Source organism: Triturus cristatus, chromosome 4_2 (assembly GCF_964204655.1).
Source record: "Triturus cristatus chromosome 4_2, aTriCri1.1, whole genome shotgun sequence".
NCBI classification, from domain to species: Eukaryota; Metazoa; Chordata; class Amphibia; order Caudata; family Salamandridae; genus Triturus; species Triturus cristatus.
Window position 1 is genome coordinate 144625511 of NC_140586.1, and position 21562 is coordinate 144647072.

Below are 21562 nucleotides of genomic sequence, written 5' to 3' on the forward strand. Positions count from 1 at the left end.
TCCGAAACTGCAGGAGCTTCCAGTCGAGACTCATAAGGGTGTAGGAAATAAGGACTACATTTCAGAATAAGACCCAATATTTAAGATTATCTGGGCTGTACCTAATTTCTGAGAGGATCATCAAAATGCACCCCTCCCCCACCCCCTACCCTCACTCCCCGTTGCTGACAACTGGAAAAAAAATCAGATTAATTCACAAAGCGGAAGTTGGCCATGGTGGGCAATTTCTTCTGTGTGTGGTTCAACTACTCAAACACACAAAATGACAACATGTGGCTGTAGGAATGTTTGGAAATAGTCCAGATATTCACTAGAAGAGAGGAAGACGGAAGACACACAAGCACATCCTCCTAAACAACCACATACACTACTTCGCCCCGTCCGGGGTGGTGCCATATTTGCAGCCTCACAAAAGTATTAGGGGCTTATTTACAAGCCTCTTGTGCCGCCGGTGCGTCACTTTTTATATGGGAAACGGTGACGCACAGGCGGCGCAAGGGGCTTGTATTTACAAGCCTCTTGCGCCACTTTTCCGTCATTTTTCCCATGTTAAAAGTAACGGAAAAGTGGCGCAAGGGGTTTATAAATCTGCCCCTTATTGTCCACTATACGTCAGGTGAGGGATCCTAGGCATCGAAGGACTCCGTGACGAAGTAAGTGCAAACAACAGAGACTTTGCCTGCTTAGGGAGTCGCTGCTAAGGGGGGCGCGATTAACAACTAGCTGGCAGGGCTCTACTTTTATGTTTGGCATCATAGTCTCTCCTCTCATGACCAAACATTTAAGCCACATCACAAATTATACTAAATAAGCATGGTTTATCAATTGTCCGTTTGCATGTCGTCTTCTGAAAAATCATGTAATACATATTTGTGAGGCTTCGGACGTTTGTTCTTTGTTTCTTTGTCATGTCACCTAAACTTCAGCAGTACCTTCAGACGGTTACCGTTTTAACAACTAGTGTGTGTCTACAAGGGAAGCGATACGCCCCTCCCCCCCCCACCGCCCACCCCACACCCTCTGATCATGACCAAATGCTTGAGAATAGCCCAAAATAGGGTAAGTAGTGTTGAGGCAAGTTATGAATGAATTTTTTAACTTGCAAGCGCATGCATGATATTTGTGTTTTGCAGTGTGATCTGAGACACAATAAACGCTCTGCCTGTCGGTTTGCAGTTCCCACATGTGGCGGTTATTATGCTGAGAGCGTTTTGGGAGAACATGTCATCAATTACAATTGGCTGGATGTGCAAAGGTTTTAATACATTTTACCAAGTCCACAGAACTTTTGTATTTCTTTTATCTTTTGTATGTTATGATTATGTTACCCAAATGTGTCCAAATCGAGTGCAAAAGAAAGGTATGAGAGCCATACACCTCATTAGTATGCATGGAATGTATGCAGTAGATAGGCAGGGAGTTGAGAGCCCCTGAAGAAGACCTTTGACCCGTAGGGGGTTTGAACCTAGTCGAAACATGTTGCCAATACTGTGTGGATAGATGAATCATTGCATATATCAGATATCCATTTAAATCATTTTAAAATATATTCAGGGTACCCACTAATAAAGGGAACTCCTAGGGTATGCCCTGAGATGTTTTTTCTTCCCACCTGGATCCCAGCTTTAGTACCGATTAAAATTATATGAGAACTCCTGAAACACTTGAGTCTGCTGGAGTGGTAGTTACTTACTTTGGTGTGGAGAAGGTGCCGATGATAAAGCATGCCATGATAAGTTATCTATTGGATCAATTCAGGAGACACGCACTGAGGACAATTAACACACAACAAACTTTAGGGTAGGTTAATATCTCAGCATAAGAACCATTTGTGATAATAATGCAAATAGTCCAAACCACTGACAATCCCTCTAGGTAGCATTCCGACATAATGGGCCTGATTCAAAAAGGTAGGTTACACTTTTGAGCATGTTAGCACTTTGTAGTAAGTTTACTCCTTTCGATATTCACAAACTTTGACTGTAGGGTGATATCCCTCCCTAAACATCTCCCTGACCTTCACTAAACCCCTCTTACTACTCCCTAATCTCTCCCCCTTAGTACTAGTAAGTCTGTCTTTCCTACACACTCCCCTGTGGCCCTCCCAACTTTACGACTAAAACTATAGTTACTTTTGCGGAGACTCTGCAGTCGAGGTGTAAAACTCTGCACACATACGTATAAGCAAAACTTACATTTTGTAGTATGTTTTGTATTACTGAGAAACTACCGACATAGTGCATTTTGTGAGTCAAGCTCACACTGTTTTGCTCACTGTCAGACAGAGGCCTGCCTTATCCAATTCAATACTGACCCTTCTTCTCATGGAAGCAGTCCATCTTGAACGGCCAGAAGAGGCCCCATCAAAAAGGCAAAACAAGCCAACGCAGACAGATATCAGGCTTGTTAGGACTCATTTTGTATCCTTTGGTACAGCGAGGAAGGGGACCACATCTGGGCATACGTTTGGCCACTTAAGACGTCACAACAAACACACAAAGGTGATGGGAAGGATGCTTTCCAATAGTCTACAACTGTGGTTCTTAACCTTTTGACTTCATCCATTGAATCACAACTGGAAGGCAGGGACCCACAAGCCACTTCTATAATTTGCACTACAGCACTACACAAAAATAAACAAGTATACAATATAGTAACTTAAAACACCCAATTTCCTCTACAACTGCCTGTTTACTATGGGAGTGACTCTAGACTTGCATAAGACCCAGATCATATTCACAAATCAAAAGGTAATTAAATACAATTAGAGCTCTCAGCAGAAGTGATGAGATAGTAGTAAAAACTAGATTGACAGTGCCCTAAGTCACAGGGCAGCAATTCGCCTTTTTATGGACAAAGCTTGAGACCATGCAGGTTCTTTCTGTCAAATGGTGATTAAGACCAAGATTGTATGAATCCTAGAAGATCAATTTCTCATTGTCCCGTGGTGCCTGCTGCATACTGCCAGTGGAAGTATTTTAGATCTACTTAAAAGGGCAGGCAGCCACCTTTCTAATAAAATAAGTGTAGATGCATGGAGTCCATAATTGCCCGCCCTTGTAAAGCAGAAGTGAAAACTGGAAGGGCTCTTTGGTCCGTCTACGCGGGGTAGATGCATAGAAGGATATAAACACAGGCTCTCTAAGTGTGCAGACATATATGATTTTCAAAAAAAATCCTGAGCAATTCAAAAGGGTTTTTAGCCAGAGGCCGATTGCTGGTTTAGGTTGGAGTGTGTTTGAAGGTGAACAGTTCCTGTGTGCATACACACATGCTCACAGCTTCTGACTAAAATCGTTTTTTTAAATACTTATGATTATTTTTTTAAACATATTTGTACTAATTCTAATAATCCATATATCAGATAAATTAAGTATCCAATACTGTAAACTTTAAGTCCTGGCATTAAAGAAACTATTATTAAGGAAACACAAAGTATTTAGATCAAATTTCTTTAGTCTAGTGCCAGAAAATTTTAGAGGTCATCTGGGTCTGCAGTCCCCCTGAATAGGTGCTGCTGATGCCCCAGTGGTCTGTAGACCACAGTTCAAGAAGAGCTGATCTAACCATTAGTAACCACCCAACGTGTATCATTAGCAAGACTACACAATAGTCCCTATGGCACTGCTCGTATTACTGCTAGCCTCAATAGCTATTTGAGTAGAACAATGGTTCAACCCTGTGAAGCTAGAGATGGTACAAGGGTTTGCTTTCATTTCCACTACTCCCACCATCTTGGTGAATTAGCATCCATGGTAGACCCCAACACAACAGCAGGCTCCCCCAATATCCCTTTCACAACGCCCCTTTCACATTAGCTTTCTGACACAGCAGGGGTGTAGTGCTAGTACATTATGTTACACAAAGCAGGCACAAATCAGCTGTCCCTGGAAGGCCTTTTCTTCCAAGTCACCCTTGAACCATTGAAGTGGTTGCCTGTAGATGCCTTGCTGAGCACACCTCCTTTGCTCAGTGAAGGATTTGTACATCTGTCCCTGCATACAGTGGTAGGATATCAGAATAAACACTCCACACCCTGATTGCAAAGTAACAGGACTGGCCTCCTTTGTGCATAAAAGCCCCTGGTCATTAAAAATAATCATACATCCAGACATTTCCAGATTTATTAGCAAGTTGTACATGCTTGTTATCAACCAGAATTAACATTACCATAAAGATTGTTTAAAAAAACATAAGCTGAGGGGAGGAGCCAAGATGGCGACCGGAGCAGACGCTTGAGCGCCCGGCTCCGCCGGCCCTTGGCCTCGGACTATCATCCTGATTCCTATCCTCGCCGATTTTCGAGGTGCAACGTGCGCGACGACGCGCTGACCGCGCCGCCGCTTTCCCGGAGCCTGAGCCCGCCCGGATGCCGGAGTTCTTGGTGCCTTTGTTCTCCGCGCTGGACCCCTGCTCTACTGTGGCCTTGGCCGGCACCCTGGAAGCTCCGCAGTCACTGGACCCCCGGCGCAAATCTGAGCCCCGCGGCCCCGATCCCGCCTCACACCACGGACTGTCGCCAGATGAGCCGGGGGAGAGACGCCCGGACACCTCCTTCACCTTTCACCTGACGGGCTGGAGCTATAGGGTAAGCCCCGGTGTGGCGGGTCTCCTGCCCCGCTCTGTGGCCCGCGCTGTGGAAGGCTGCAGACCCCCTTCTTCTATTGCCTAGTCGGCTGCAAAGAGAGTCCGAGGGAGGGGAAGCGACTGTTGGCTTTCACCTGTTGCGGCGCAGACCTGCGTGGAATTGCCTCCTTGTTACGACCCCCCCCCTGGCCACTGTACCGTTCAGCGGTAAAACATGGCGTTGATTGCCTGCTCGCTGCTGGGGGGCGATGCTCCGGTCTCGCCCGCTGCCCGCTTCGCCCTCCCTCTACCAGACTCCAGCTCCACAGTGCCGTCCCGGATTGCTGCCGATGTGGGGGCGCAGCTTCCGCTGACATGCGGCTCCGTTCTGGCTGCCCTGCGGGACCTTCGTCTGCAATTGTGTGTTGGCTTGCAAACGCTGAGTGAGCGGTTCGACTCCATACTGTCGGCTGCGGGTCGTGAGCGCCCCGTTTGTTCTCAACAAGACGTGGGTCTGACAGTGCTTCTGTCCTCTTGCGGGGACGCAACGACTGTGTATAACCGTGCTACACTGGTGTCTGCATCTGGCTTTCCCGGCACCCAGGATCAATCGATCTCCTGCTCAATTGTGGACACTTTGTTTCCCCGTTCATTGCTGCCTGCTTTGATGTTGCCTGCCTCACCGCGTCCGCAAGAGTATCCAGCTGAGCGACACCTGACATCCTCGAGGAACCGTTCACGGTGGCCTACGGCTTCTTTTATGTGGAACTCCTGTACTTTACAGGCCAGGTCTGGATTTTATATGGTGCACAAGGGGACCTCAATAGATGATCGGCGGCCATTTTGTGACTCTACTTCTCTATCTTCTCCCAAGCGGCCATATTGTCTTTGTCTGCACGGGCTGCGGGGCTTTCATGTGGGGGCTAGTCTAATCTTACGCCCGCGATCGGGCCAGGGCTAGATTGATTTCTATCACCATGGTGTCACGGATGGGCTGGACTGGGACTGGAACTGTCTGCATATGTTGTGCGCACTCGTCGCGATTTGTCTGCCTTCATTTATATTGTTGTGACACGTTATCTTCACACGACCGCCTTTGGGTGTAGTGGGTTTTCAGTGTGTGGAGACGTAGTTGGCCGGTGGTTCCGGGCGCTCCGAGGTTACGTGGGCTCCTCCCCGCTTTCTTCTTTGTTTTCTTATTTTCTTTACTCTATTCCTACTTTCTCTCTTGTCTATATTTCGGGTTCATTGGGCGACAGGCACTGTGCTGGGGTGGGGGCAGGCCGTAGCCTCCGCATTGGTGTAGGGTGGGGGGGTAATTTACTGTTTCCTTTTAGTTCTATGGGCCTCTTTCTTCTATGTCTCTGCGCTATACTTGTTTCCGATTCGGGGTCCGGGTGTGGGGTGGATTGAGTGGGGGCGGCTTTGGAGGGGTGCGTATTTACTCATGTGACTATCCTGTTATATAACTGCATCGCCTCACTGTCTGAGATTTTCTATGGCCGTTTTAATGATGCTGCTGCTCTCCTGTGTGATGAAGCCATCTTGCGGACTCGAATCTCCTTGGTTCTATCCTCTACTGACTTTTTCCTCGATAAAATTATTTTGAAAACCTTAAAATTAACCTTCACTTCTCCTTCCCCTGGTGTCAAGGATCACTCCAGTGTATAACTCCTGAATCGTTGCTAATTTTGACCATCGACGCACAGGGGATGTAATGTTTGTCTCAGTGCTTAACCGTTTTGTGGCCGGCCTGATGGTTGTAGGCCCGTATTTGTTCTTTTAATATGCACAAATAAAGGTTTTTAAAAAAAAAAAAAAAAAAAAAAAAAAAACATAAGCTGACTGTCTTCATGGTCAAGGATCATGAACGGTCACATTCTACATTGCTATTTTCACAACCCGATGGCTATGGTGAAATGACAGCAAACAATCGGTGGCCCATCCCTTAGGGAGGAAGGGCCCCGACTCACCACCTTTTTACAAACGTGAAGAATGTCGGTCAGGCTGAGCAAAGATCAGCCTGATGGACACTGTTGATGTCCAGGTCAGGCAAACAGGCATTGTACTTGCGCTAAATGTGCAGGGGTCTAGCTGTCTGAGCTGAACTTTGGCGACCTGAAGATGTCACAGCCCTGTGGGTACAACCTTCTCAGTCCAGCAAAGGACTTGGAGGTCCTTCCCCTCATGATGAGGAGGAACGTCACTGATAGCCTCAGACCTGGGTGCTTCAGTTTTAGGCCCTGATGAGCCCAGGGCTGAGTGTCCCTCAGTGACGCTTGTCACAGAGTAGGGTGGGGTTAGCAGTCTCACTGACTCCATCCCACTCTTTGACCAGTAAGGGACTGCTGTATCTTCTCATTGGCTGACCTATAACAAGATCAGCTAATGAGAGGAGGCGGCAAACCCAATAGGAGCCACCCAGGCTTACTTCCCACCCCCCGAGATCGCTGCTCTGGCCTGGTAAGTTGTATTTTTTAAATGTTTGGTGCATGCATGTATGGTTGTATGAATGTATGTGTATTTGTAAGTGTCTGCTGTGAACGAGTATGTATGTGCAGGTGTGCGTGTTTATGTGCTTGTGAATGGAGGCAGTAAGTCTGCACATGTGTAAATGCATGGATGTGAGTGAGTGTGCATGTGCGGCCACCCCATCTCCCTCAGCTGGAATAACCGCCCACCGCTAGAGCAATCCTCCCACATATTTACCAAGTAGGTGTTTATCCCTGCTTCTGGAGTGGAGTCTGGGTGTAGCTGCTAAAGAGCAATTTTAGGCACACACAATATGTCAGCAGGATAGCTTAGGAACCTTAGATTTCAGGCATGCGTCTTAATCATAATGACATTGGACACGGTACTTCTGATTGCCCTGGACATTCAGAGAATGTGTAAATTGCTTCCTGTAAAAAGGGAGTCTTGAAGTTAGAACATAAAAACTAGCAATGTATGATGCACAAGGGTGTGTGCAACCGCGGGCACCTCCCTTATTTACATAACAATGTTTGTGCACATAATGGTGGTGAGAAAGAATACTAGACGGTCTTCTTATTAGGATCTGGTTGAAGCCAATGAGTCCATGACAGGAATGAACATGTTCCACTCAGGCATACTCCCAGACTGTACCCAAATGTTCCTGTTTCTACTAAGTCAAACAGAGCGTAGATGCTTGAAATTCATGTTGTATATCAGGGACTAAGAGAGTCGAACCTCAAAGTCAAAACCAATGATCTTTGGACAAACCGAGTACTTGTGTTTGGTTTGGCAAAATATTTAATGGCACTATGGTTAAGGCGTACTAAGGGGCAGATTTACAAGCCCCTTGCGTCACTTATGCGCCGTCGTTGCGTCACTTTTGTGACAGAGCTGCAGCATAAAAGTTGCGGCCCATTTACAACGTGACGCATCTGTTGTAAAGCCCTGCATCACATTATACATGTGTCAGGTATAATGTATGCAGGGTGGGCGTTCCCACGCAAAAAACCATGTAGAACTGACGCAGTAAAATTTACAAAATTTCACGGCATCACTCTATGCCTTCCCTGCATCAAAATCCCTAAGCATGCTCAGACTAGGCATAAGGAATGACACAGGGCTTTTTAATTGGGACTCACCTTTCTGTTGTGACGCATTGCTTGAGTTGCGTCACTTCCATGAGCAATTCCAGCAATAAGTCAATTTTAAGTCAACAGATGTGTCAGAATATCTGACGCATATGTCAATCCTTGCGCCATGGTGCGCCGTATTGTAAATACAGCGCATCCATGGTGACGCAAGGGTTTTGCATGGTGGCGCAGGGAAAGTGATGCATCTCTACAGATACGTCACTTTCTTGTAAATATGACCCTAAGTGTCTGGAGATCAAGGGTCAAATGTTGGTAGGAAGTTGAGTATGTGCTTCGTGCCCATGTGATACAACACAAATGTTAATTCAGAGCGACAGGAGGGTAGAGATGCACCTGCTTAGCCACAAATGTAGGGATTGGCCCAATAATATTGTTATATGTATGATTGTGTTTTATATGTTTTTAACTTTTCATTGTGTTCTGGAACGACCAATACAGTTTGAATTTGTTTTTAATAATCCTAACATTTCGGGAAGCCTTAAGTTTTGACCCCATATAGTCCCCAATGTTAGTGATATTGGCACGGCACTGGCCACTATATCATAAACAAAAGCTGTGATATGTTGTTTATATACAATAAACAATGTGTAAGAAATTGCCAAGAAGCCCATTGTTTTGTATATTACTGACCCAAGTTGTATGAATCTCTGATCTGTCATATTTTCATAACTGTGGTTTTATTAAACTGTATTTACAATATACCATTGTAATCCATTTGATTGTTGGACATTTATAATTATGTACTATTTATTTTTGAAGTATGTACTTTTATGATCTTAGTGGTCGAAAATAAGGTTATCAATGAAATGATCCTTGCATGCATAGTATACTCGCATCCAGAGCACCAAATAACCGGTTGTTAACCACGCACATTGTACACATGCCGAAAAGTGCAGAATGTTAAGATTCCAAGGCGCACTGTCTAGAGATGCACGGAACTTCAGAACGCTCTAAGACGCACAGTCCACTGCTACAAGTCACCCAGGTCCCAAGGTAGTTTGCTCCACAGGTACACAACAGTAATAGTGATATCGGTGATCAAACAGCCTGATCGGGTACAGTGACAGCCCATTGTCATCAAATTACGAACACTACAGTCCATTACCAATACAATCCCCAGCTTAAGAAGTTAGCCTGAAGGAGAACAGTCCCTACACCAGACTATGAGAAAGTCACGGTTCTTTGCCAATCTTTCTTTCGAGTTGAAAATTGATGCTTGTTCCTGGAGATTTCTCTGAAACATCAATAAAGGGCATCTTTGGCAGCTACTTAGGAACCGCTGGCGAAACAGAGGTGGAGTGTGGTTTTCTGAAGCAGAGAGATTTAACTACTTATGTTGTTGGGAGAGAAAAACACGATAAAACTGCCCTTACGGGTGTAGGACATGCATGTTGTGTGAGTCGCAGCTGATGAAAACGATAAGATAAACACTGGCCCAGAGATGTAGTTTTCTTGCATACCTTAACTGAACCCCGCTCGCTGCAGGAATAGTAGATGCAAGTATTTCACAACGCCGAAGCCTGCAAGCAAATCCCTTTTATTAAATCTCGAACTGTGCGATAGGCGTGTTTCATTTAGCACTCCATTAAACAGGTTGTGAGGGAATGGTGGCTGCCAGGCACGCCAATGTGCCAAGCCCCTGTTGATGAGTAAATTGGCTTGTTTTGCTGCCTGTGGCCCAGCCTACCTGCCAAAACATATAAAAGGAGACACCTTCTCTTAAAATCAAAGGGGCACGGCACTGTCTCCTTTCCTTTCGGCTCTCTTGTGCACTGTGACTTTTCTGATCATTCCTTGCTTCTGCTACTCTTTCAGGAAGTCACCATGAGTTACTCTCAAAATTCATTCTCTCAGTCTGGAGGAAGAGGCAAGGGTTACAGTGCTGCCTCAGTTGGAGGAGGAGGAGGCGGAGGAGGAAGAGTCAGCTTTAGCTCTTCTTCTGTATCCCAAAGCGGAGGCAGTGGTGGTTATGGGCGTACTAGTGTTGGCGGTGGCGGTGGAGGTGGTGGTGCAAGTGGTTTTGGCAGCCGAAGCCTCTATAACCTAGGGGGCACTAAAAGAATTTCCATCAGCACAAGCAGTGTCCGGGGTGGGGGTGGTTTCGCTGGGGGATCTGGGAGCTATGGCAGTGGAGGTGGAGGTGGTGGTGGCAGTTTTGGTGCTGGAGGTGGAGGTGGGTTCGGCAGCGGTGGAGGTTATGGTGTTGGAGGTGGAGGTGGTTTCGGCAGCGGAGGAGGCTTTGGAGGTGCTGCTCCTGCTTTCCCAGTTTGCCCTCCTGGTGGAATCCAACAAGTGACCGTTAACCAAAGCCTCCTGACACCAATCAATGTGGACATTGACCCCAACATCTCCAAGGTGCGAACCGAGGAAAGGGAGCAAATCAAGACGCTCAATAACAAATTCGCTTCATTTATTGACAAGGTAAGCCAAGAACCTATTTTCCTTCATTTTTATAGAGACATCTTTTAACTTGTGATTCACTATCATATAAAATAATGAAATAGGATCTTTTTAGATGGTAGAGACGGTAAGATGTATTGTTTTCTTTATTTTTACATATAGCATTAAAAATACAAATTCATTTGCAGTCAACAGGACTAACATTACTATCAGTAATACAAAACGTTATAACTGTATAAGGACTATTGTATTTTTTATGGCTGTGTTTACTGCCGAATAAAGATTGTTGTTTATTTATTTATTATTAGTATAAGGACTGTTGACATTGAATGCTCTCACTAGATTTATAAATACTTCATTTTCAGAAGATGTATATGGTTGTTGCTTAGTGAACATGTTCTTGTGGCTCGATTCTGGGATGTAAGGTCTTGATAAACAGCATCATGTCTATGTCTGTATGCAATGAGGGTTTTAATAAACTGTGATAAGTCACAATATTTCCTGACCTGTTGCCGCTCACAGGCTCACAGGTCCTGCCCTGTCTGTGTTGGCTTCTGTTTCGATGATGTCATTTGAAGAGTTGGAAAGGCTTCATGACTGACAAGTGGCTAGATTAAAAAGTCACAATTTAACAAGCAAATGTTGTTTGTGGTTTGTTTGGGAGAAACTCACCACATGCCAAAGTGTTCCCGATATGAATAAAAACAGGTAGTGAAAGGGATGAAATGAGAGCCCATGATGGGCAAGTGAAGCATCTACTGCCCAGAGACTTAGCTAGTGTTTGTCCTATGACTTTTAGGTCCGATTCCTGGAGCAGCAGAACCAGGTGCTCGAGACCAAGTGGAAATTTTTGCAGGAGCATGGCCAAACTGGGGTCAAAAGGAACACCATTGAGCCCCTCTTCGAGACGTACATTAATAGCCTGAGGAGGCAGTTGGATAAGCTGGTCAGTGACAGATCCCGTCTGGATAACGAGCTGCGGGGCATGCAGGACCATGTGGAGGACTACAAGAAGAAGTATGTGAGGGGCATTCTGCAGGAGGAGGGGTGCTGCGCGCATGCGCGATAGGGCGAGCGTGAGACCTAGGGGGCGAGCGGTATAGGGCACTCTCCTGGGAATTCCGGATATGACGCTAGCTGAAATCAGTGTCAAACGCCAAGTGCAGCGCTTGCAGCAGAGGTGTGCCCTGGAAAGAGAACAAGCGGGGAACGGCGTGCACAGTGCGACCCGGGTCTAATTAAGAATCAGGTGTGCAGATGTGTAGTGAACTTTAAAGGCATATTTAATATTCTACAAACAAGCAGGATGTTGCATCTAATTGCAGACAGGGGGTAGTTGCTTTGTAATCAGATTTCTACAGTAAATAAAAAGGTGTCAGGTTTGGGATTGTGCACATGATAGGGGTCCAGTAAAAGACGTGCTGCAGTAAATGCAACACAAGGAGTCTTGCGTTTTGGCTGAGACCTACAACTAAGCACAGTCTGCAGCGAATCTGCCATGACCTATCCATCCTTAATCCGTGTCTTACTCCCACAGATACGAAGACGAGATCAACAAGCGCACGGCAGCAGAGAACGAGTTTGTGGTGCTGAAGAAGGTCTGTGGTCTGAGACACAATAGCAACAGGGGCTGCTATGTACATGTCCTGAGGTTGTGTTGTGATGTCATGTGCAGGGGTCCCAGAGGCACAGGGGCTGCTATGTACATGTCCTGAGGTTGTGATGTGATGTCATGTGGAAGGGTCCCAGAGACCCAGGGCTGCTGTGTACATGTCCTGAGGTTGTGATGTCATCTGCAGGGGTTCCAGAGGCACAGGGGCTGCTATGTGCATGTCCTGAGGTTGTGTTGTGATGTCATGTGCAGGGGTCCCAGAGGCACAGGGCTGCTATGTACATGCCCTGAGGTTGTGTTGTGATGTTGTGTGCAGAGGTCCGAGAGGCACAGGGGCTGCTATGTACATGTCCTGAGGTTGTGATGTGATGTCATGTGGAAGGGTCCCAGACACACAGGGCTGCTGTGTACATGTCCTGAGGTTGTGATGTCATCTGCAGGGGTCCCAGATACACAGGGCACGCTGTGTACATGTCCTGAGGTTGTGATGTCATGTGGAAGGGTCCCAGATGCACAGGGGCCGCTATGTACATGTCCTGAGGTTGTGTTGTGATGTCATGTGCAGAGGTCCGAGAGGCACAGGGGCTGCTATGTACATGTCCAGAGGTTGTGTTGTTATGTTGTGTGCAGGGGTCCCAGAGGCACAGGGGCTGCACTATTGATCAGGGTGCTTGGTCTCCTTCTACAGTATGCGTGAGCGAGCACTGTTTGCCCCTATCCTCCTTTAAGGGCAGGATGTGGGCAGTGTCCAGGATGAAGAACAGTGGAGAGGAGAACAGGTACCGCAGAAGGGAAAAGCAGCGCTCAAAGCCATGGAGGTTCCACAACAGCTGGGGCGCCGGAACCAAAAACAGAAATGCAAATTCACAGGAAGGGGAAGGGGAGGATTAATAAGGAGTCACTGGTGATAGAGAAATATGGGGACAACGAGGTCAGTATCATTGCATGAGACAGCACCTGAGCATGATGAGCATAGAGTAAGTCACCTGAGCAGAGAGGTTTGAGCGGATCTCCTGGAAGTGCATAAAGGGATGTTGCTGAAGAAGTTTAAACAGTCTGGAAAGATCACCAAGTGACAATCTAAGCAATCTACCATCTAGTGCACTGTTAACTTCTTGTGATTCGTTTCTCAGGATGTCGACGCTGCCTACATGAAGAAAGTGGAGCTGGAGGCTAAAGTGGATTCTCTCACTGATGAGATCGCATTCCTCAGGCATCTATACGAAATGGTGAGTACACTGTCCCCTTCACCCTGAAGTTTACTATCAGCACCCTCTTCACATCAGAGGGAATAGTCATAAAATGGCTTCTGTCACCGATAAATTACAAATCATTTTTACATTTTCTAGCATAATTTCTTTGGATCACAGCCTGCTCCTCTGGAACTGAATATCCCCTAGTCGAAGAGGCAGAGAAACATGCAAGTCCTATATGAATACAGGTCCAATCAATAGCGGCAGAGAAAAATCCAACTGCTTTAAAATTTGAGCCTCCCTAATCCAAGAAGGCAAAGAAACCTCCATTTCCTGTCATACAGCACACCCTCAATCAGAGAGGGAAGAGAAAATTCCCGCTCCTACACAACTAAGACCCAATAAACCTAGGGCACAGGGATATGCGACCCCATTGGTGCTAACCCCCCCCCTTCCCCAGTGAAAGAGGGCAGAGGAGAAGTTATCTCCTACAACGATTAGTGCTACCTAATCAATTCGAGCAAAGTAACGTCAGGCACTCTAGATCTGAGAACCTAATCCAAGAGGGCAGAACAGCATCCAACTCCTACAGAACTGATCACTCCCTATTCGGGAAGGGAGACAAGCATCCTTCTGTACGTCCGAGCCTCTAATTTAAGATGGAGCAGAACATTAGACTGCTATAAGGCTGAGTACCCAACATCAAAGAGGGCTGAGGCCTGTCCAGTTCCTACAGCACTGAGATTCCCTGAATACCAAAGACGCAGGTACATTCACCTGTTAAGGACTGAATCACACACACATTGTCAATAAACACAGAGGAACGTCTAGCTCTTGCAGCACTGATAATCCCTAATGAAGGAGGGCAAGGGAACATGGAGCACCTACAAGACTTAGATTCAACAATCAAAGATAGTAGCGGTACATCCAGCTCCTATAGAACCAATCATTTGTAATCAAAGAGGGCAAATGGACATCCAGCCACCAGCGGCCCAGAAAAGAGACATATTCATAAAATGTTCACCACAATTGCCTGGCCCTTTGCTGAATCTTTGTGTACTTACATTTAAACATACTGTGGCCCCTTGTCATCTCTCCCCTTTGCCACTTTGTAGTCCTAAAAGTCTGTAGTGCATCAAGTCCATATGTGTGTGCATCATTGTGCCTGATCACTGCTAAAGCCCCCCAAAAAAGAGGCATTTATGACTGTACAATATGAAGGGTGTGTGCAACGAACCTCTACAAAGTCTAGAATGGACGTAGTGACATAAGAGGTGCAGTGTCTGAGCCTTGGATAGAAGAAAACTAGAGAGTGCAAGATGAGCAGTAGCAAGGACAGCAGAAGGGGGAGAATCAAGGTGTAGCATAACATCTGCTCAGTGCTGTACCGCTTGACTTGCAGGAACTTGCAGAGCTCCAAGGACAGATGTCGGACACATCGGTCATCTTGTCTATGGACAATAACCGAGCCCTGGATCTGGATAGTCTCATCTCTGGTGCGAAAGCTCAGTATGAAGAAATCGCCAGGAGGAGTCAAGCTGAAGCAGAGGCTGCCTACGCCAACAAGGTATGTGACACGCGACCTGGCACTAGAGGGATAGGGTGCATCAATGAATCTAGGGAAAGATAGCACCTTCTGCTTGGCACATAAGAACAATCTACGGATTCCACAATTTGCAACATTGACAACATAACATGACATGGAGTGACATAACTTAAGGTGGTGGACGATCTTCCAAGTTTTATATGTCTTAAATAGCGAAATGAGATATTTCAGGGTTCAGCTGTCCGAGGGTTTCTTTAGAAGAGAACATAAATAGTAACTATGTCTATGAACTTAACATGTTTTTTCACAGGATTCAGTGACGTACTTCTAGTGCGTACAACATTGTTCTCCTGATTGCCCATTATTTCATACATTTACGGTAACAATATCAAATGGCCAAGCCCCAACCATAGGCGAAACTAATGCACCTTCCATTTTCTGTGTGTAGTTGTTATGTGTCTGGCGGTCCTGAAGGCCAAAACTCTCAAAACTCTTCTTATGTAAATTATTATGTATTATTTAATGCTGAGCCTTGAAATCCCTTTTGGTGCATTTCTTTAAAAGCAACATACTTCTGTGTATTCATTCTTTGCTATCATAAATCTCAGGGGTCTCAAAGGTTTGCTATACTGTCTTGTCCAGTGGAATGCCCTTAATTGTGGCAATATATGCCACCATGTCTTCCAACGATTGGTCCTCCACTACTTAGCCACGCTAAGTCTCCCAATTCTCAATTTCCTTACATTTTAAAGACAAACTGTTGTATCATCTTTCACCTTTCAAAGGTGAGACAAGGTTTTCAAACGCTCATCATCTTTTTACCTCCAGTGCTGCGACTGCAATGTCTTGTCTTCTGTCATGCAACGTGAGTTCTACTCCATGCCCTTGAACGGATGCCACACCTTGTCATATGGTATTCATTTATACTCAAATTTTGTGCCCATTCCACTTGTTCCCATTCTTCAATGCCCTTTTTAGGTCGAGCCTAGTGCAGCGCATGCGCTGTGCTCTGGCGAGACTTTTAGTAAGGGCTTCAGAAAATGCTACCACTGTGGCCTAGAGCTTGAGTGCATGTGCGCGGGCACGCGCTTACGAGCAGAGGCGTCATATGGCTTTCCTCTCTCGTCATGGGTCACAGGCCCTGGTTGTTCTCTCCGCCCTCTGCATTCCGCAGACTTTCTCCAGCCTGCTCTTTACCCTCTCGACCCCTCGCTTTGGACAGGGAGGAGGGAAACTGCTCCTGTTTGCAAGCCTCACCACTATTCACGCCATGGAAGTTTGTCAGTAGGGCATGAACAGTGCATTTCATTTCTTGAAAACAAGTGTCCCTGTCTCCCTTCCTTCTCTGGGCTGCTCGCTCCTCTGGCCCCCACCTCTAGGCCTCAAGGTCAGAGTCTGCCAGCAACTTCACTCTGCAGCTCTTCTCTCCTCCTCCCCCCTCTTTTTCAGAGGGGAGGGGGAAGGGAGGCTGGGTCCATTGCAAGCTTCTCAACCAGCAGCTTTAGGTATGTCATAGAAGTGGCCACCTTACCCTTAATACGTAGTGCTTACCCCCTCTGCCCCTCCGCTCTGTCCTAACACTTATGATCAGGTTCAAAGCTCGCCTTGCTTACCCCCTCTGCCCCCCGCTCTGTCCTAACATTTATCATCAGGTTCAAAGCTCGCCGTGCTTACCCCCTCTGCCCCCGCTCTGTCCTAACACTTATCATCAGGTTCAAAGCTCGCCTTGCTTACCCCCTTTGCCCCAGCTCTGTCCTAACACTTATCATCGGGTTCAAAGCTCGCCGTGCTTACCCCCCTGCCCCCGCTCTGTCCTAGCACTTATCATCAGGTTCAAAGTTCACCGTGCTTACTCCCCTGCCCCCCGCTCTGTCCTCAAACAAATCATCCGGTTCAAAGCTCGCCGTGCTTACCCCCTGCCCCCCGCTGTGTCCTAACACTGATCATCAGGTTCAAAGCTCGCCATGCTTACCCTCCTGCCCCTCGCTCTGTCCCAACACTGATTATCAGGTTCAAAGCTCGCTGTGCTTACCCCCTCTGCCCCCCGCTCTGTCCTAACACTTATCATCAGGTTCAAAGCTCGCCGTTCATACCCCCCCTGCCACTCGCTCTGTCCTAACACTTATCATCAGGTTCAAAGCTCGCCGTGCATACCCCCCCCTGCCACTCGCTCTGTCCTAACACTTATCATCAGGATGAAAGCTCGCCGTGCTTACCCTCCTGCCCCCTGCTCTGTCCTAACACTTATCATCAGGTTCAAAGCTCACCGTGCTTATCTCCCTGCCCCCGCACTGTCCTAACACTTATGCCAATGCTTGTTTACTTTTTAATCCCAGTTCAATGCCGTGCCTTAGACATCAACAGTGCCATGCGTCTTTCAATGCTTTGTTACTACTTGTTGATAAATGCGCCTAGATCATTCATTACATGCTTTTTGATAAAAGTGTCCAGCTTCCAACACAGTACAGCGGTCACACTCAGCAGACTCTACCTTTGCATTTGAGTTTACAGGGCCAGTCTGAGAGCAAATAGGAGGCTTCCAGCCTCAAAGAGAGAAGCAAATGTCACAGTGATGACCCAGATGTAGGTTTCTGATGCCCATACTGCCGGAGCTTGAAGAGGATCATGGGTATTCTGGAGCTACATGTTATTCCATAAGCGCAAGAAGGCTTCAGGATAGGTTGTGAGCTGAAGAAACCACACCAGAGAACATTAAGAAGCAAAATGTGTTTTTTTTTTGCCAACTAAATGCTTTTATATCAGTCCTCTTTTTCCATTTCTGTCTCCTTCAGTTTCAACAGCTTCAGGCAACTGCCGGCCAGCACGGGGACCATCTGAAGAGCAGCAAACAAGAGATTTCTGAGCTAAACCGGGCAATTCAGAGGCTGAAGTCAGAGATTGACAGTGTGAAAAAACAGGTACGTCTTGCGTAGGTATTAACACATGCACCATTTTTGAGTGGCCCACACAACCTTTGATGGAGATGATGCCACCCTGCACAGATTGTGCTGCATGCTCAAGCACAGGAGGGGTTTTCTTGTACAACCATTGGACCTCTTCTCAAGAAGAGAATGGTGTTCCCCGGCCACAAATGTGCAAGAGGGCTTACTTGAATATAAGTTTAAAAATACATTAGAATAGGCCCCATAACTTTGTCAAGTGGCCGCAACACTTCTGAGATCTAAAGCCAATATCTTTATGGTGACACAATCGTTGTATCAGGTCAAGCTTGACAGTTTCATTAACACCTGTAGAATGGCATCAAAAGACGAGGCAGTCAAACGATTGAGCTCAATAAACAGCCAGAAATAAGTCCATTAAGAATATAAAATTAGTATTGAATATTCATAAGCAAAGACCCCTGAGAGGTGGGTAAAGAAGGATGCATTAAGGATGAATCATCAAGAGTGAGCCCTTCTAGTTACCACTACGGCGGATCAAGAGGGAAAAGCAGTAATGTTATTTAACGTGGGTAAGTGCTTTAGAGCTATTATTCAGAGAAGTTCCTCCAGTGGAGGGAAGACGAGGATATCAGTTGTGCACAACCCTGGCTAATCATACACTGAATGCCCCACAGAGGAAGGATTCTCAAGAGAAGACAATGACTACACCCTATAATGAAACCTGGGTATCCAGGAATGACACCATCCAGATAGAAGTGGCAAAGGTGGTAGCAAATTAATAACATTAAAGGTAAAAGTAGGCTAACTAATATGTTCTTCTTTCTTACAGATTGCCAATCTACAGAAAAGTATCGCTGAGGCTGAAGACCGCGGAGAGCTTGCCCTGAAGGATGCCAGGGCAAAGTTGGCAGAACTGGAAAAAGCGCTCCAGAAGGCGAAGGAGGAGATGGCGCGCCAGGCGAAGGATTACCAGGAGCTGATGAGCGTTAAGCTAGCCCTGGACATTGAAATTGCAACCTATAGTACCCTGCTGCAGGGCGAAGAACACAGGTGAGTGAACTGTAACAGTGTGGAAGTGATATAATTTAATTGTATTTTGAAAAGGGTTTGCTAGTGCTCTGCTTACGAAAATCATGTTTAAAGTCGGGTAACTTTCGAAAACCACAGATATGCACCAGAAAGGCCTTATCCTAGTTCCTTTCGCATGTGATTAATTGTCAGCGCCCAGAGTTTTTCAAGCATGCACACGATTAACAGCAAGGAACCGCCAAGACGAATGCATGAACATACATGTGCTTAAGTCACTAATACTCCCCGAATAAAGGGTCAGAGGATCCCTACCACTGGTGTAATCCAAGCAAACTTCTGAGAACTACAAAATAAATTCCAGTGAGTGGCTGAACTGGGAGAGGGAACACAATATCTGGGACAATGAAATTAAATATCAGTTAATAAATTGGAACGAAGTATGAAAAAACTGTGTTTAAGGGAATCACAGATAGGATTCTGAATGAACAGTACATTTCCTTTCCATTAAATGTACCTCTGATTTAACTCTCGTGCTTCAGGCCTAAATTCTGCACCGTACATATTGAAACTCATGCAAATATCTACTGGCCTTTGTCAGATGTAGGTGCACCCTATGATGTTGGTTTAGCCTGCTGCGCCATATCTCAAAGCGTATGACAGTCCCTGTAACAAAAGCAGTCATTTAATGACACTTCCTCCGATCACTAATCACTTTACTCTGTTCTTACTATGGTGTGTATAGATGCTATGCTGTGGCCATTGGGACATTATATAACAAAAAACACACAAGCAAAAAGATGTTCATCGAAGGTCTGTGTGCTCAACCTCCTGTTCACCAATGTTGTTTTTTTCTCCTACAGGATGTCTGGAGAAATTCAGAATGCAGTGAGCATCTGTAAGTATCCCAACTGTTTCTGGAGCAGTGCTGCATTTTGTACATTCTGTTGTAGGATTCCAGAAATGCTCAAATGTAATTCTGATGTGCTTTTTCTTGCAGCTGTGGTCAGCAGTGGTGGAAGTTACAGCTCTGGAGGAGGAGGAGGAGGAGGTGGAGGATTTGCCGCAGGAGGCGGTGGATATGGTGGTGGCAGCGGGTTTGGTGCGGGAGGCGGTGGAGGATACGGTGTGGGAGGCAGCAGTGCTGCGTTTGGCAGTGGCAGTGGATATGGCTCTGCGAGTGGTGGAGGATATGGTGTGGGAGGCAGCAGTGGTGGGTTCGGCGGTGGCAGTGGATATGGCTCTGCAGGTGGGGGAAGTATTGGTGGAGTAGGTGGAGGAGGCAGAAGCAGCTCTGGGGTGGCAAATGTTCAAACAACCTCACACAGTACTTCAAGGCAAAGTAGACATTAAATGTAAAGTGCGGAATGGCTGCTCACCAACTGATTGAAATGTGCTCACTGTATTATGGCCTCACCACATACAACCCTCTCTCTCCATCCCTCCCTACCGAAAACTCAGAACACTGCCTCTAAATTCCCATTTTAAACCAGCTTAAGCAGCAAGGTGATAAAATGTTTAGAACCTGACGCCATGCCTACGAGATTGAACGGCACAGTTCAGAACTATAAGTCCACCTAACAAATCCTGTCCTGCCCTGGAGAAGAAAACAAGAACTCGACTCCTGGAGCAAAACTATAGTTTACAGACAAATGGGTTATTCTGCTAGGTCTTGGTCTCCTTTGCAGAATCTCCTTCTCAGGTCGCTGTAGATGTCACTCGATGCTAGGATGGTAATCTTCACGCCCTCAGCGTAATATCTTGTCACCCAGGGTGTTTTAATGTCAGTTCTATTGAACAGGTTGTATAGCTGTTGTGTAGTGTATGCAAAAACCATATTTGTACTGTACACCACAACCTGCACCCACTCTGTGTGCACTGTCTGCCCTCGCTTGGACTGTATAATACCGTCAACTCGACATTCTTGTATTGTTATACCTGTGACCGACTCTAAACCCCTGTCTGTGTTTGGATTTCTTCTTGGGACGTTTTCTCTACCTTTGCATACATCTAATAAACTATGCATGCCACAAAATGATGTGTTATCAAGTTTATTTCTAACGTGTTGTGTTGTACGTTGCACATATCATACATTTCGAACGGGTTAAAAGGATAGCCAGTAATCATCTTCTGAGGCCATGCAGTCATTAAATTAACCAAAATAATTTCATAGACTTTGCCAAAAATATTTTAAGGCAGAAAAAAAAAATCAGTTCTTGATGAACCGTGAGATCCAGTCCTAGCCCTTGCAGGCCAAACAAATATTAATATTTTAAAATCAACCATGCCCACCATGGCAAATATTTTCCCCGCATGTGTATAGAAAACAGAGAGATACCATTAACAGGATCAAAAGAATGAACCAATGAAATGTAGAACTTGCCTGTGCATTACGGTGTTATTGCATACCATTACAGTGTAATGAATCTACGAAGTATAACGTGTGTATTCACTGTGAGCTTGCATTATGTTGCAGTATAATAGCCCCATTAGGTATAGGCTGTCTATACATGTGCATTCCACGAGCTGAATGTAGTGAAATAATAATCAACAAGTGAACTCTACAATGTGTGTTTGTGTGTAACACTACTAATACTACATGCTGTTACAGAAAAATCAACAGTAAACTGTAGTGTGTATTGTACTCTACATTATTTTTGCCTGCTACTGCAGAATAAAGCACATACCTTACT

The 21562-nt window shown here is 45.9% G+C and overlaps 1 protein-coding gene across 1 annotated transcript; it reads left to right on the forward strand.

The window, feature by feature from the left end:
• Positions 1-9903: 9903 nt before the first annotated feature.
• Positions 9904-20904, forward strand: LOC146833191 (keratin, type II cytoskeletal cochleal-like). Its single transcript, XM_085600848.1, has 9 exons — positions 9904-10610; positions 11389-11606; positions 12127-12187; positions 13335-13430; positions 14797-14961; positions 17733-17858; positions 18673-18893; positions 19733-19767; positions 19870-20904. The coding sequence occupies exons 1-9, from the start codon at positions 10014-10016 to the stop codon at positions 20220-20222; spliced, it is 1872 nt and encodes a 623-aa protein (XP_085456974.1). The 5' UTR covers positions 9904-10013; the 3' UTR covers positions 20223-20904.
• The last annotated feature ends 658 nt before the right edge of the window (positions 20905-21562 follow it).